Here is a 17,604-nt window from a genome sequence, read left to right as displayed (position 1 = left end):
CTGGAGACTTTGTACTTAAAGGCGGGGGTTGTTTCTCTAGGCAAGAGACGAGACCCCCAGGGATCAAAAGTTCATCTTTATTAGGAAGACTCTGAACAAACAACCTACCCCGCCCCCCACCTTCAAGCCTGGGGAAGGAGGATGGGGGATCTGCACCCTCCTCCCATATATACACAACAGAATCCCCCTGGAGAAGCTGCCCCTGCTTGTGGGGGCTGAGACAGCAGCTTTAACAAGCTAGTGCTTGAGAGCCAAGCCCCCTTTCCTCTCCAGACTCAGTTTTCTCATTTGTAAAGGAGCTCAGGAGAAACCGGTGTTACGGAGTTTCTCCCCAGCGCTGAAGATGTCCGATTCAGAAGGACGAGGACGTCGGAAGACTGACCAAGGGCCGCCCCAGGGGATGGGGGTGCTGGGTATCCTGATTGGAAGGCCACCTCCCTCCCGACCCAGCGCCTCTCCTCCAGCGCCGCGGGGCTACGTGGCCTCAGGGCCCGGGGACAGGAGGCCACCCCCAAAGCCGGCCTCACGGTACTGGTTGGGGAACATGTTGCTGCCCACGAGGCTGGCAGTGCCTCCGTCCCCGGGGCCCGGGGCCTGGTACGAGTCCAGCGTGAGCGGCTCGGGGCCGGGAGGCTCCCCGACCGCAGCCCCTGCACCGCCGTTGCCCGCGACAGCGCTGGTGAGTGGTGGCGCTGGGGGCAACATGTCCAGCATGGTCAAGAGCGTGGGGGCAGCGGGGTCGTAGGGAAAGCTGTCGTCCAGGAGGTCCGGCCCGCCGGGGGGTTCCAGGCTGGGGAGGGATACGGTGCCCGGGTAGAAGTCTGTGTCGGGTAGCAGCACTGACGGCGGGAGGTACGGTCCTGCAGGGATGAGAAGAAAGAAGGAAGCATGGTGGGCTTTTAGGGTCGACCTCCCGCCAGCTCAAATGCCGGGTCTGTGGCTAAATACTTTATCATGTGGCCTCCTATAACGCCAGGGAGAACTCTGAGTAGGGACTATCACCATCCTCTTTTTTTTTATTTACAATAATTTTTTTTGAGGTATAGTTGATCAGGTGTACAACATAGTGATTCACAATTTTTTAAGGTTATACTCCACTTATGTGTGTGTGCTCAATCGTTCAGTCGTGTCTGACTCTTGAAGACCCCATGGACTGTAGCCCACCAGGTTCCTCTGTCCATGGGATTCTCCAGGCAAGAATACTACAGTGAGTTGCCATTCCCTTCTCCAGGGGATCTTCCCAACCCAGGGACTGAACCCAGGTCTCTTGCATTGCAGGTAGATTCTTTACCATCCAGGCCACCAGGGAAGCCCATACTCTGCTTATAGTTGTTATAAAATATTAGCTATATTCCCTGTGCTGTATTCCCTGTCCTTGTTGCTGATTTATTTATACATGGTAATTTGTACCTTTTAATCCCCATCCCTATATTTCCCCTCCCCCTCCCTTTCCCACTGATAACCGCTAGTTTGTTCTCTATATCTGTCAGTATTTCTTTTTTGTTATATTCACTTTTGTTTATGACTCCACGTATACGTTATCATACAGCATTTGTTTTTCTCTGTCACTAAGCATAATACTCTCCAAGTCCATCCATGTTGTTGCAAATTACAGGGTTTTTTTTATGACTGAGTAGTAATATTTTGTGAGGAGGGCATGGCAACCTACTCCAGTAATCTTGCCTAGAGAATCCCATGGACAGAGGAGCCTGGCAGGCTGCAGTCCATAGGGTCGTATACAGATAGACACGACTGAAGCGACTAAGCAGCAGCAGTAATCCATTGTGTATATATATACCACATCTTCTTTATCCATTCATTTATTGAAGGACACTTAGGTTACTTCCATTTCTTGGCTATTGTAAACAGTGGCACTATAAACATTGGGGTACATGTCTCTTTTCAAATTAGTGTTTTCGTTTTATTTGTTTGTTTTGGATATACACTCAGGAGTGGAATTGCTGGGTCATATGGTATTTGCAAATGATATGATCAATACAGGGTTAATGTCCAAAATAAAAACAGCTCATATGATATTAAATAAACAAATACCCCAACTAAAAAAATGAGCAGAACTGAATAGACATTTTTCTAAGGAAGACACGCAGTTGGCCAACAGTCACGTGAAAAGATGCTCAACATGGTTAATCATCAGAGAAATGCAAATAAAAACCACAATGAAGTTTCACCTCACACCTGTCAGAATGTCTGTCATCAAAAAGACATAAATAACAAATGCTGGTGAGGATACAGAGAAAAGAGAACCCTCATACATTGTTGGTGGGAGGGTAAATTGGTGGGGAAAACACTTTGGAAGTTCCTCAATAAACTAAGAATCATTCTTATTTAATAAGCAAACAGGCAAAATAACTTGCAGTTCACAGGTGAGTTGTGGAACCAGGGTTGAAACCGTGCTCCTATAATGCTAGTGAGTTTTCCTCAAGAATGAGGAAGAAAAGGATGCTCCAAAGCCCCCCAACGTATAAAGACAACACAAAAGGTGAAATCACACCATGGGAGACCCAAGGAGAAATATCAAGTCCCAAAATTGTAAGGTAAAATGCTAAGTGTCATTGTGGAAGTCTTTTTGAGACAAGACAAACCTCACCAGCAAAGACTGACTACACTTATTTTAGAAGGAGTCACAGTGCTGCTGGAACTCTATTTCCCAGTTTCCCTGGTAGCTTGATGTGGACATGTGACCAAGTGCTGCTGGCTGAAATGTGGGCATGATGGATGGAGCTGCAACAGCCATTCTGCACCATGAGGTGGAAACTATGAGCTGAAAATAGCAGGAGCTTGGGTCTCTGATGATCATGCAGCCACCAAAGCATCTGTGGACCACCCACCCCTGGACTGTGTTTGTGTGAGAGGAGAAATAATGTCCTATCCTACTGAAGTTCCTGTTATTTGGGATTTTGCTGTGAATGCAGTTAAACATGATCATAACAAATGCAGGTGGCATTCCTGGTTTCCGGCAAGTTCCTAACATCTCCTGGGCACCAAAGCCTATACTAAATAACTGTGCATTGTGACCTCACTAAATTCTGGAAGGAACCCCAAGAAGGAAGATCTCCATCTGCAAGTTAAGTAAACTGAGGCCCAAAGAGGTTGCACAGGGACTTCCCAGTGCAGTGGTTAAGAATCCACCTTCCAGTTCAGGGGACACAGGTTTGATTCCTGGTTCAGGAACTAAGATCTCACATGCCTCGGGGCAACTAAGCCCATGCACCACAAATACGTTTCTAGACCCCCCCACACCACAGCTAGAGAGAAGACCTTGTACTTCAACAAACAGCCCACATGACCCACAGAAAGATCCCACATGCTGCAACTAAGACCTGATGCAGCCCTAAATAAATATTTTTTTTTTAAAAGATCACACAGTGGCTTAATTGTGGCCTTGAATTCAAACCCAGTCTGATTGCAGAGGCTAGGTTCTTAACCATTCCACTCTAGTGCCAGGGCAGCTTTGCCAAAGGAATAAGAGAGGAGAACTTTGGATACTGGGAAATTGGGGTGATGGAGCAGGTGAAAGAATTACTAAGTGGCTAATGATGAGAGACTTCAGGGATTCAGGGTCGAAGGTTGATGAAATGGACTAGGACTGGGGATTTCTAGGGGCAGAGGTGTTGGTAGACAACAGATGACACTTGAAACCTTCAGGTGAGATTGGCTGAGATTGACAACTCCAGCAGACTCTGGCTGGGAGCTGGGCTCCTGGGGTAGCTGGGGTGCTGGGGACAGCGTTCTTAGAGCTAGCGGTCAGCGAGTGGGGAGGCTTTGGATAGCAGCCTAGCTCTGGGGGTCACTAAGGGTTGGACACGACTGAGCAACTTCCCTTTCACTTTTCACTTTCATGCATTGGAGAAGGGAGTGGCAACTCACTCCAGTGTTCTTGCTTGGAGAATCCCAGGGACGGGGGAGCCTGGTGGGCTGCCGTCTATGGGGTCACACAGAGTCGGATACAACTGAAGTGACTTAGCAGCAGCAGCAGCAGCTCTGACACCACCTCCAATTTATCCATCCTCTACTCCCTACTACTGGTGTCACATGTATCATCATTAGTCTAAACCTGTGCCCACGGGTGGTGGTCCAGTGGCTAAGACTCCATGCTCCCAATGCAGAGGCCCTGGGTTTGATCCCTGGTCGGGGAAGTAGATCCCACTTGCCGCAACTGAGAGTTCGCATGCCGCAACTAAAGACCCCACGTGCCACAGAGAAGATCGACGATTCCACATGCTGCAACTAAGACCTATTGCAGCCTAATTAAATGATTACAATTTTAAATACATTAACAAGTAAATTAACTTTTGCCCAGGTGTAACTCCCCGCTCCACCACGGACTGGCTGTGTGACCTTGGGCAAGAGATGTCACCTCTCTGGGCCTCAAGTTTTTCACCAGTAAAATGGGACTGGGGCATGGGAGGAGATGACAGCACCCACCCCCACCCCCCAGAGGGACTGCACAGATTAAGTGAACACACACAAAGCAGTTACGCTGAGAGTGTCTGTAAAAATAAATACAGTAACATTTAAAAGGCCAATGAGGTATGTATGTGGTGATACTTTTCAGAGGCGCCCTGAAGCTCTGAGAGGTAGAGCAACTTGATAAAGGTCACACAGCATGTAAATGGCCAAGTGGAGATCAGAGTCTCTGGACTGTGTCCAGAACCACTGTTCTTTCTACTTTATGTTGCTGGTTAAGTGGTGAGGCACTGGCCATGTAGGAGCTCTTGGGGGGCCTGAAGAGGCTAGAAAAGTGTGGCTGCAACCCCCCCACCCCCACCCCCACTTAGCCCACCTCAAGGGCAGGCACTTGCACTGAACCAACACCCACCTGAGCCATGGCTGGGCAGGAATTGATCCAGGAAGACTGGTTTTTTCCTCCGTCGTTTGCTCTCAATGCCATGGGGATCTGAAGAAGGGCAAAGATGAGGACCCCTGGATCCCACCAGCCCCTCCTCCCCAACCTGGGGGGGTGGGCAGGGTGATGGGGTCAGTCAACCCCTCCCAGGGACCTGGAGAGGGACATCAAAAGGGGCAGAGAGGACACACCAGAGCTATTCAACTCCCCAAGGACGTCAGGCAGCCCCCGTTTCCGCTTCTTGTCCACGCCATAGCTGTCTGTTCAGGAGATACCAGAGGCATACAAAATAACACGTGAAAAATAAGAATTAACTATAGAAACCATTTGGGAAGTTGTTGAGCTGTTCTGGCTTTTTCCCAACCAATGTATATAGATGTCCATATCTTAGAATAAAACCCAAATTACTTCTAACCCCACTGGAACATCCCAGGCATAATTCTGCCCCAGGGCCTTTGCACTTGCTGTTCCAGCTACTTAAAACACTCTTCCTCAACTCTTATCACTTCCCTGGAAAACTGCTTAGTCACCCTCCTGTCCTCAGGTCAGCTGCCCCCTCTTCCAGGAAACCCTCCCTGAACTCTAAGCCTGGGTCAGTTGCCCTACTCTGCAAGACAAATTCTATAAGCAATTCCATCCCAGCCCTGCCCACTCTGGCTGTCACTGTATGGGAATAGATCTGTTCCCCGCCCCATCCGCCCACCCTTATAGAACGATGGGCCTCATAGCACAGGGCTGGGGCTATCTCTGGTACCACTACATTCCCAGCAGAGGGCCAGGCATAAGCAGCTGTGCTGAGAGGAGAAATTATTAAATAATCCCCAAATGTCACGAGATGGGTACTGTTACTATTTCCATTTTGCACAGGAGGAGTCTGAGACTAGGAAAAGCCAAGGTCACACAAACCAGTAAGCAGACAGGGATTTGAACCCCAGTCTGTGCAACTCGGAGCCTGCATTCTACTTCTGCGTCTTCCCCTTTCCCCTTTGGGGCACCCCAAGCAAGGCCAAAGACCTGGTCTCTGGGGCAGTGGGTCACCCTGGGTTGTTGTGGTTACCATGGTCCCGAGGCAGGTAGGTGAAGGGCAGAGGCTCACTGCAGACCCCATCAGTAAGCCGCTGCAGAAAGACGTTCACTGTCACAGGTTCAACGATCTCCAGGTCCTCGTAGGGTGGTGTCTTGAACACAATGGCGATCTGGCGGTGCACATCGGCCTGGGAGAAGTCAGCCCGGCCTTCCCAGGAGGCTCTGCTGAACACCACCGATATATCCTCTGGCAGGAAAGTGGGGGCATCAGCTGAGCCAAGACACTTGGTCCACCAGAGACCCAACTTACTCAGCCTCCCCCAAAATCAACACAAGTATTTCCAAGAATAAAACTAATTGTATGTGCATGCATGCTAAGTCACTTCAGTTGTGTCTGACTCCTATGGATGGTAGCACACCAGGCTCCTCTGTCCATGGGATTCTCCAGGCAAGAATACTGGAGTGGGTTGCCATTGCCTCCTCCAGGGGATCTTTCCAACCCAGGGATCGAACCCGCATCTCCTGTGTCACCTGTATTAGCAGATGGGTTCTTTAGCACTAGCGCTACCTGGGAAGCCCATATATGAGTATATATATCGAGGCTTTATATGTGTTGGACACACACAGATTACCTCTAAGACATACAACAGTTCTAGGGAGCCCATGATACTGAGGAGAAAGCAAAGGCACCAGGAGATTAAGCCACTTGTCCAAGGTCACATGGTCAACAAGTGGTGCAGCCAAGATGGGAATCCAGGCAAGCAAGAGCTCTTCAGCACTAGCTCCTAGGACTCGAGGAAGTTACTGGTATTTCTGGGCCCAGTGTCATCACCCTAAAGGGAGAAAGTCATAGCACTCACCTCATAGGAGTTTTTAGAAGGATTAAATGAGTCAGTCCAATAAAAGGGCTTAGAAGAGGACTTAATAGGTGATCAATCCTTGTTAAGTATGATGGCTTTTATAAGCATTATGTAAAATATTAGCTCCAGGAACTCAGAAAATCCTCAGTAAATGCTACCTCTTTGTGATGTACCTCTTAGGTATTTGGGATCCCATCTCATCCTAATACCAGCTCATTTTAGGGGCTGAGGAAACCAGCTCAGGGTATTGAAGTCACCTGGCCAAAATCAGCCAGTGAGTCAATGATGGAATAGAACTCAAATCTACCTTGAATCATTCACTCGAGGCAGTATTAGTTTTTCTGCCCTAACCCCAATTCCCAGGCTCCTAAGAATCTCCTTGGCCTTCCTCAGATCTCAGTTCAAATACCAACTCCTCCAGGAAGCCTTCCCAGATGCCTAGACCATGTCTGGTCTTCCTGTTGTTCAGTCTCAGTACTGTGTTTTCTTCCCTATCAGCATTACGCACATTTATAATTTATATTTCTTTCCCTACCTCTCATTGAACTGAGAGCCCTGTGAGGGCAGAGTCTGGACGTGTCTCGGTCACTGCTATGTCCCAGCACTGCCTAGCACAGAGGCCAGCATAGAGGAGCCAACCAATGGATAAGAATCCACCTGCCAATGCAGGGGGACATGAGTTCGATCCCTGGTCTGGGAAGACCCCCACATGCTGCGGAGCAACCAAGTCCGTGCGCCACAACTGCTGAGCCCATGCCCTAGAGCCTGCATGGCGCAACTACTGAGCCCACGCGCTCCAACTGCTGAAGCATGTGCGCACCTCCGCAACAAGAGAAGCCGCTGCAGTGAGAAGCCTGCGCATCACAAGGAAGAGTAGCGCCTGCGCACCTCCGCAACGAGAGAAGCCGCCGCAATGAGAAGCCTGCGCATCATCAGGAAGAGTAGCCCCTGCTCGCCACAACTAGAGAGAGCCCACGCAACGCGACAAGGACCCAGCGCAGCCAAAAATGAATACATAATAAAATTTTTTAAAACCCAGTTTGAGAAAGGGGTTTTGCATTTGAATGGATGTGACTCAAGTGGAAACCTCCTCCATTTCCTCCATCTGGAGCCCTGACCCAACTGTCATAAAGCATTTATTTATACAACTCCACGATTTTAATACCAGAGTAGTTCCCCAAAGTTCCTGATGCCAAGGTCTGCCCAGCACTCAATGCTGGCTAGTATAAACAGGCCTCCTCTGTTCATGAATGAGTGAACAGAGTGTGTGGGTGGGTGAGTCAGTGAGTGAGTGAATCAATGGGCAATATCTGAAACCAGAGCACTGGACCCTTCTGCTAGGCTCCCCTGGTTAACCAGCTACTCCTCACCGTCTCAGTCTCTGCAAGCTGGCAGACCCCACTCTGCCCGCTCACTGCCCCAGACCCCTCACCTTTCTGCACCTTGTCGCACAGTAGGTAGAGTTCCTCGCCACCCGTGCACGGCCCACTCTCCTTGTTGATTCGGCAAATTCGTAGCTCCGACGTGTTTGTAGACTCTGGGAAAGAGGAGAGGAAGACACACAAAGGAAAGAAAAAAAAAGAATTTAGTCATCAAATCCTTACCAGGAACCCCATGGGTGCCCACTCAGGATGTGGAGAGGTGGGAAATGGACAAGACAGGGTGTCTGATATTTTTGGAACCTGTGCTGCAGGTGGAAAAAAAGAAGATGCCCAGCGTGGAGGGGTTAATGAACATCCACGAGTCCTCTGCACTGAGGTCTAGTGAGCTCCCATCTCTGTCTTGGGGATTGGATAGGTGAAAGCCCACTGGTAGCTAAGTGGGGACCACGTGCCCTAGACCTGGCCAATCAAAGCATCACCTCCTCCTGCCCACAGCTGATTGGTCAGAGAGCAGAATGTGAGTAAAACTAGGCCAATGAGAGACAGCCCTGGGACTTTGAGCAAAAATATTGGGTAAGAGGACTTCCCTGGTGGTACAGGGGACAAGAATCTGCCTGCTGATGCAGCGGACACAGGTTCGATTCCTAGTATGGGAAGATTCCACATGCCACGGAGCAACTAAGCCTGAGCTCTAGAGCCTTTGAGCCGCTACTACTAAGCCCACTGCCACACCTAATGAAGCCCAAGTACCTAGAGCCCACGCACCTCAATAAAGAGTAGCCCCCACTCACTGCAATTAGAGAAAGCCTGCATGCAGAAAAAAAAAAAAAAGAAAGAAAGAAATTGGGTAAAAGAATCTCTCTTTAGGAGCAGGAGAAAAGTTCCAGGCTGGTAGGACATAAGACTAGAGCTTTGTATAGTTATTTTGCCCCTGCCTGGGAGGGCCCTGCTAAGAGTGACTCTAACATGAAGGAAGCATGGAGAGATGCAAAGAAATAAATCCCTAATGACATCTCTGAGAGCCTGGATACACCCAAACCTGAAGCATTGTATTACCTCTGGATATTTTTAGTTAATGGAACAAACATTTTTTTTTTTTTCCTTATGTGAATTGGGATTCTATCTTTTGCATCCATAAAAGCCTGGATTGAATTAATATTCCCTGCCCATTTTGATGCTTGTGGCAGTCACTGTAAGTGGGCTAAAATCTAACAGCCATTCCTAATCTTCTCTTCTACGCCTGTACTCCTCAATAGAGGATGAAAAATCTAAATACATGCTTTCTCAGACTACTTTGCAACTAAAGGTGGTCATGGAGCCAAGTTCTGGCCAATGAGACATAAGCAGATGCCTATCAGGGTGATTCTTAGAAATGTATTATTTTCTGTAAAAGAGAGAGATTATTATTTATGCTGCCTCTTCCCAAGGACTGTGTCATATAGTTGTACTGATTGTGCTTTCTACAACACCAGAAGGCCCCGTTTCCATAGGCTACTTAGTAAACGCTGACCTCTACAGGGTGACACCACATACCATCTTGAATATAGACATGATGTCTGGAGCTGTGGCAGCCAGCTTATGACCATGAGGGAACGCCCACGAGAATCACAGAGCTACTGAACCAGCACCCTGATGTAGCTGAGCAGCTTAATCAACAGGAACATAGTTAATAACTGAGCAAAAAAAAAAAAAAATTCCCTGTTTGTTCACCCATTGTGTGTGGGGCTTTCCAGTACTTGCGGCCAAAGACAATCCTAACAGAACATCACCCTTGACTCACTCTTGTCGTAGACGGGCTCAGAGAGCACAGGGTCCATCCGGCGCATCTGTCCTTGCTGATCCCTGTATGAGGCCTGGAAGCAAATCCTCACAACATTCATGTCCACCTCCTGATGGTTCTTCAGGGACCCAGCTGTGGGGGAGATATGGGAAGGCTGACTGTGGGTGGTGGAGACCCTAGTAAGGGGATGGGGGACAAGGAAGGGATGGGGCTGGGGCAATGGTGGATACAGGAAAAGGCGAGGGGACGGGGTAGCAGAGGGGTGAGGAGTTTGGGAGGATGGGATGCTGAGCTAGGCACAGGGACTCACCGTTGTAGGGGTCAATGCCCAGCTGAATCTTCCGCTCGATGGCAGCCTCGATCTCCTTCTTCCTCACACACTGGATGCCCAGGTTGTTAAAGCTGAGTGGGGGAAGGGGTGATGGGAGGCACTCCTGAGAGGGCAGGTGTCACCCTGACCCACAAGATGGCTCTGGCAGATGCTGCTGTGGGGCTCACACCCTCAGAGGCCGAAGCCGCCTCAGGCCCAGGGTTCCCAGCACTGGGAGGGGACTGAGGCTCAAACCCTTAGGGGTATGGAGGATTCCTGAGAGAACTTGGGAGCACACCTTATCTTTATCACATGAAAGTATCAGTTAACCTCATTTATAAGAAGAAAACTGCCAATTAAACTCAAATGTGATATCAATTAAAAAAAAAAACTCTCCAAAACAGCAGAGATCAAAACGCTGGATAATACCCTCTGTAGGTGATGTTGTAGAGCATCAGGCACTCTCACTCATTGCTGGAGGGACTGTAAATCACCCAAGTGATCACGTACTGGAAAACAACATGGCAGTTTTCATTCATTCCACCAAGATTTCCTGAGCACCTACTGTGTGCCAGGAACTGTGCTAGGCACAGGGAACAGAGGGATACATCAGGGAACAAAAGAGATAAAATCTCTGCTCTCACAGAATTTACATGTTCATTAAGTTTATAAATCGCTAAAAGTATAAATGCACAGACGTGGGGCCAACAATTTCATTTCTAGGAATCTATCCTAGAGAAGGGTATATTTGAAACCGTTCATGAATAATAGTAACAGAGCAACAAGAGATTGGAATGAGTGTCCATTAATAAGAACACATTCGATTAATTGTTAACATCCATGCATTGGAATACTATGCAGCCAGTAAAAAGGATAGGACAGTTCTAAATAGGAATTATCTCTCTGATGTATTAAAACATAAAAACAAGGTGCAACTGTCTCTACCATTCATAAGGGAATGACAAATATCTATATATATTTGTCATATATATTGTTGTCATTGTATATATGTCAATGTATATATATATACATTGTCATATATATACGCCTATATATACATATAGGCATAGCAGCTCTTTAGTTGCCTCCAAGAAGGGGCACTGGTGACTAGGGGACCAAAGATGGAAGGAAATTCACTTTTCACTGCACACCCTTTCTGAACCTTTTACTTTTTTAAATTGAAAACATATAAATTATAAAGTGAAAGAAAGAATGGGCCCTGCAGTTAAGTCAGGTCTGGAGTCAAATCCCAGCTCTGCCACTGGGTATCTGGGCCCCTTTACTTCTCTGAGCCTCGGTTTTCTCCTCTACAAAGTGGGGATAAATATAATGCATGTGAATGTGCATGCAGCAGGATTCCAGGCCTAAATGAGACCCTCCACTGTTCCCAGACCTTGGTTTCCCCATCTAGGCAATGCAGTGGGGAGAGTCTGGATAAGCTGCCCCAGCCCTAAGGTTTTCTGGGGTGATCCTCAGCCCCTCAAAATCTCCATGACCAAGCATAAGGGGTCAGGGGTCAGGTACCTGTGCCGAGGGCTGACATGAGGCCGGAGCCGCACCCTGCAGACGCCGTCCGTGCAGTCTTTCCCCACGAGGCTGTGGGGATGAACTCGGTGAGGCCAGTCCTTCCACACCAGGCAGGCGGTCACCTCCACCTCCCGCAGCCCTCCACAGTCCCGGAGCTGCAGGAAGACGGTGCTCTTGAGGTCCCATCGCAGACACCTGCACCCATCCAAGCCTCCTCTGGTACCTTCTCTCCCCCTCAACGATGGAAGTGTGTTGGTTGAAGACCTCTTTTGGATCCTAAACCCAAAGCTTCCAACCTGGGGACCTCATAACATGAGAGCTGACCCACAGATGCACTGTCTTTGGCCACTCGTCTTAAAAAAAATGGATGCACACAAGGTCTCCAAGTGTGGTCCACAGATAGCTAATTAATAGTGGGCAGACCTGGTAGACACCACCTTAACCAGGCGATCAAGGTCAGCATCACCAGTAAGGGGCCAACAGAGCACAGGCATCCTCTGTTGGGATGAATCACGAGCTGGAATCAAGATTGCCAGGAGAAATATCAACAACCTCAGACACACAGATGGTACCACTCTCATGTCAGAAAGTGAAGAGGAACTAAAGAGCCTCTTAATGAGGGTGAAAGAGGAGAGTGAAAAAACTGGTTTAAAACTCAACATTCCAAAAACGAAGATCATGGCACCCAGTTCTATCACTTCATGGCAAATAGAAGGGGAAAAAGTTGGAAACAGTGACAGATTTTTATTGTCTTAGACTCCAAAATCACTGTGGATGGTGACTGTAGCCTCGAAATTAAAAGATGCTTGCTCTTTGGGAGGAAAGCTATGATGCACCTAGACAGTGTATTAAAAAGCAAAGACATCACTTTGCTGACAAAGGTCCATCTAGTCAAAGCTATGTTTCCAGTAGTCATGTATGGATGTGAGAGTTGGACCATAAAGAAGGCTCTGTGCAACCCCAGAATCTAATCATGAGGAAATGTCAAACAAGCCCTAACTGCAGGTCATCCATTCAGACATATCTGTGTCATGAAAGACAATAAAAAGATGAGTGAGGACTTCCCTGGTGGGCCAGTGACTAAGACTCTGTGCTCCTAATACAGGGGCTTGGGTTTGATCCCTGGTTGGGGAACTAAATCCCACACACCACAACTAAAACCCAGAGCAGCAAAAAAGAAAAAAAAAAAGATAGGTGTCATATTTGAACAAAAAGAACAAAAAATGTATTTTGATCTGCTGGTAGTTAAATAACATATACATATGTCAAAATTCTTAGAGCTACACACTTAATATTTGATCAAATACAACTCAATTTCCAAAAAAATAGAGGTGAGAGACTCCAGAGACAACCAAATGCAACATAGGACCCTAGACTGAGGAGGGAGAAATCATTATAAAACACATTTTGAGGGACTTCCCTGTGGTTAAGAATCCACCCGCCCATGCAGGGATCATGGGTTCTATCCCTGGTCCAGGAAGATCCTACATGCCTGGAGCAACTAAGCCCGGAGCAGCTAAGCACCACAACTACTGAGCCAGTGCTCTAGAGCCAGTGAGCTGCAGCTACTGAGCTGGTGCATCACAGCTGCTGAAGCCCTCAAGCCTAGAACCAGTGCTCCACCAGAAAAGAAGCTGCCAGATGGAGAAGCCAGAGCACCACAACGAAGAGAAGCCCCCACTCAGCACAAATAGAGAAAGCCCGTGCAGAACAAAGACCCAGCATGGCCAAAAGTCAATCAAGCAACAGATCTTAAAAAAAATATGGGGGGGAACAATTTGTAAATTCCAGCATGGACTGGATATTAGATGATATTATGCAATATTACTGACTCTTTTCTAGGGGGATAGTAATCAGTGTCGCAGCCATGCAGGAGCTTATTTTTAGAAGATGCCCCCTGAAGTATCTACAGGTGAAATAACATGATATTTACAACTCATCTGTAAATGGGTCTGCAAAAGAAGCAACGTGCATATCTGTGTGTGTGTGAGCACTATGCATGTGTACGTATGTTTGTGCGCATGGAAAGAGGGTCAGATATAGCAAATTGAGGTCTACTGGTGAATACAGGTGAAGTGTGCACAGGTGGTTGTTGTACTATTTTTTTACTTTTTCTGGAGATTGCAATTGTTTTCATTCTAAATTCATCAAAATGTGTACAATAAGTGTATAGTTTTTGTATATCAGTTATACTTCAAAGAAAGAAACAAACAAGAAACCTAGAAAAAAGATATAAAAGATTTTTTTTTTCAAAATAAAAAGTTGGGGCGGGGTAGGGGAGGGAAGGACTGAGAGTGTGGGATTAGAAGATGCCAACTATTATATGTAGGATGGATAAACAACAGGGTCCTACTGGATAACACAGGGAACTATATTCAATAGAAAAGAATATATGTATAAATATATACATATGTATATATAACTAAATCACTGATATACAGCAGAAATTAACACGATATTGTAAATCAACTATAATTCAATAAAATGAAAATTTTTTTTTAAAGTTGGGGAAGGGACTTCCCTGATATTCAGTGGTTAAGACTGCGCTTTCACTGCAGAGGGCACAGGTTTGATCCCTGGTCAGGGAACTTAGGTCCTGACCACTGTGTAGCACAGCCAAAAAAAAAAAGAAGTTGGGGAAAATTTGGAGCCTACATTTAAAAGGTGTGAGACATCATGTTATTCCAGATTTCCAGGTTCTCCTTTTTAAAAAGGAAGTTATGACAACTGGGGCTGGAATTCTACTCAGCAGCTACATGGAGCAGCAGACAGGTACCAGCCCTGTGAGGCAGGGCCCAGACCCACTTGGTTTTCCTGGGTCACTCGCAGGGCTCTGCTGGTATCACAGAACCTCTAAAAAGTGTGATCTGAACATGTAAAGTGAAAAGTGAAAGTTGAAAGTTGCTCAGTCGTGTCCAGCTCTTTGGGACCCCATGGACTATACAGTCCATGGAATTCTCCAGGCCAGAATACTGGAGTGGGTAGCCTTTCCCTTCTCCAGGGGATCTTCCCAACCCAGGGATCGAACGCAGCTCTCCTGCATTGCAGGCGGATTCTTTACCAGCTGAGCCACCAGGGAAAGTGAACAGGTAAAGCTGGTGCCTATAAACTACAATGAACAGGTGTGTCTCAGTGGACGAGTACTGCCCTCTAGGGGGGGTGTTTTGATACTGGTGACAATTTTGGTGATTGAGACACAGCAGGCAGTACACAGGGCCAGAGATGCTACCCAGCCTGTGATACCAGGACAGACCCACACAAATCCTATAAGACTTCTGAATATCCTGCCAGCATTCACATTGATGACAAGCCTGTTTGAAAAAGTCAGAAGCCAGAACCTCCTTCCGTTTTACATATATAGCATTTTTTTCCCAGGTGCCACAATGCAGGAGATCCCTGGGTCAGGTAAACTCCTGGAATAGGAAATGCAACCCGCTCCAGTATTCTTGCCTGGAAAATTCCATGGACAGAGGAGACTGGTGGGCGGCAGTCCATGGGGTCGCAAAGAGTTGGACACGACTGAGCGACTGAGCGCACACGCACACATTTTTTCCCATAACTTCCAAATACACTGAAGTGTCAAAAACTGCAATGGCTATGTTAATTGAGAGAGGACCGAATTTCATTTAGACTGAGAATTATTCATCACTTTGGTAGCTTTTTCTTCCCTCGCTATGCAGCTTGTGGGCTCTTAGTTCTTTGACCAGCGATTGAACTGGTGCCCCTGCAGTGGAAGCATGCAGTCTTAACCACTGGACCATCAAGGAAGTGAGTCACTACCAGTTATGGGCTAAACTGCACACTTCCAAAATTCGTATGTTGAAGCCCTAGCCCCAGGGACACAGACCCTGTAAGTGCTGTGCTTAGTCGTGTCTGACTGTTTTGTGACCCCATGGACTGTAGCGCGCCAGGCTCCTCCATTCATGGGATTTCCCCCCAGCAAGACTATTGGAGTGGGTTGCCACTTTCTCCTCCAGGGGGATCTTCCTGACCCAGGGATTGAACCCAAGTCTCTTGCATCTCCTGCACTGGCAGGTGGATTCTTTACCACTAGCACCACCTGCGAAGCCTTATAGCCTTTGCTACTGCTAAGTCACTTCAGTTGTGTCCGACTCTGTGCAACCCCATAGACGGTAGCCCACCAGGCTCCCCTGTCTCTGGGATTCTCCAGGCAAGAACACTGGAGTGGGTTGCCATTTCCTTCTCCAATGCATGAAAGGGAAAAGTGAAAGTGAAAGTGAAGTCGTGTCCGACTCTTAGAGACCCCATGGACTGCAGCCTACCAGGCTCCTCTGCCCATGGGATTTTCCAGGCAAGCCTTTAGAGAGGTGAGTAAATTAATCAGCCCTTAGGGGGGGGACTACCCTGATTTCTCAGACGATAAAGAATCTGCCTGCAATTCAGGAGACCTAAGTTGGATCCCTGGGTTGGGAAGATCCCCTGGAGGAGGGAATGGCTAGCCCACTCCAGTATTCTTGCCTGGAAAATCCCACAGACAGAGGAGCCCGACGGGCTACAGTCCACAGAGTCGCAAAGACACAACTGAGTGACTGACACTTTCACTTTCACTTAGGGTGAGGACTAATCCAACCTGCCTCTTGGCCTTCTGTTCTGAAGTGAAAGTTGCTCAGTTGTCTCTGACTCTTTGCAACCCTGTGGACTATAGCCCGCCTCTGCAGGGCTCCTCTGTTCATGGAATTCTCTAGGCAAGAATACTGGAGTGGGTTGCCATTCTCTAAGAAGAGGTAATCAACCCTGAATATTCATTGGAAGGACTGATGCTGAAGCTGAAACTCCAATACTTTGGCCACCTGATGCAAAGAACTGACTCATTGGAAAAGACCCTGATGCTGGGAAAGATTGAAGGCAGGAGGAGAAGGGGACGACAGAAGATGAGATGGTTGGATGACATCACTGACTCAATGGACATGAGTTTGAGCAAACTCCAGAAGATGGTAAAGGACAAGGAAGCCTGGCATGCTGCAGTCCATGGGGTCGCAAACAGTCAGACACAACTGAGTGACTGAACAAGAAGAGGTAATTTGGATACACAAAGAGACACCAGTGTGGACAAAAAGGAGAGATCAAGTGAGGAAAGAGAGAAGGCGGCCATCTACAAGCCTAGGAGAGAGGCCTCAGAGGAAACCAACCCTGCTAATAGCTCAGTTTTGGCCTTCCAGCCTCCAGAATCATGAGAAAATAAATTCCTGTGGTTCAAGGCACCCAGTCTGTGGGATTTTGAGGGCAACCAGAGCTGAGTAATAAACCACCTTAGCCATGAGATCTGATTCAGCGTCAGATATTAGGACAAACTGCCACCCCACGTGCCAGGATGTCAGACTCTAAGAGGACCACGGCCTCACCACTGGGGTATTCCCACCAAAATTAATAACCTGATTTAACCTGGAAACAGCCAATACATCCAGAATGTGGGACATACTACAAAACACCTTCCCTGGTGGTCCAGTGGCTAAGATTCCGCACTTCCCAACGCAGGGGGCCCAGGTTCGACCCCTGGTCAGGGAACTAGATCCCACGTGCTGCAACTAAAAATCCACGTGCCATACCTTAAAAAATCCCTCATGAGGCAACTAAAGAGCCTGCACACCGCAGTGAAGATCGAAGATTCCTCGGGCCACAACTAAGCTGTCACGTAGCCAAATAAACAACAACAAAAAATGACACCTTTTCTGTCCTCCATAAACATCCCCGTCCCGAAATGCAAAGGCAGCCTGAGAAACAAACCCAGTCACACCGAAGATGCCTGTCTTTGTTTCTTGAGGATTCTGGAGGCTGGAAGTCCAAGATCAAGGTGCCAGCATCTTGGCTGGGTTCTGGTGAGGGCCTCTTTT

General features: G+C 47.7%; 1 protein-coding gene across 1 annotated transcript in view; it reads right to left on the bottom strand.

Annotated features, from left to right (window-relative positions):
* Nucleotides 1-63: 63 nt before the first annotated feature.
* The window catches only part of RELB (RELB proto-oncogene, NF-kB subunit), a 28,504-nt gene continuing 10,963 nt past the window's right edge, over nucleotides 64-17,604 (bottom strand). Inside the window, exons 5-12 of the mRNA XM_061388630.1 lie at nucleotides 11,750-11,907; nucleotides 10,226-10,317; nucleotides 9,916-10,047; nucleotides 8,186-8,290; nucleotides 5,925-6,140; nucleotides 5,059-5,127; nucleotides 4,841-4,918; nucleotides 64-860 (exon numbers count right to left, since the gene is read on the bottom strand). Of these exons, the coding sequence (XP_061244614.1) occupies nucleotides 475-860; nucleotides 4,841-4,918; nucleotides 5,059-5,127; nucleotides 5,925-6,140; nucleotides 8,186-8,290; nucleotides 9,916-10,047; nucleotides 10,226-10,317; nucleotides 11,750-11,907 (1,236 nt within the window). The 3' untranslated portion in view covers nucleotides 64-474. The remainder of the gene's footprint in view (nucleotides 861-4,840; nucleotides 4,919-5,058; nucleotides 5,128-5,924; nucleotides 6,141-8,185; nucleotides 8,291-9,915; nucleotides 10,048-10,225; nucleotides 10,318-11,749; nucleotides 11,908-17,604) is intronic.

This window comes from Bos javanicus, chromosome 18 (genome assembly GCF_032452875.1).
Source record: "Bos javanicus breed banteng chromosome 18, ARS-OSU_banteng_1.0, whole genome shotgun sequence".
NCBI classification, from domain to species: Eukaryota; Metazoa; Chordata; class Mammalia; order Artiodactyla; family Bovidae; genus Bos; species Bos javanicus.
This window is presented reverse-complemented; position numbering and strand designations above follow the sequence as displayed.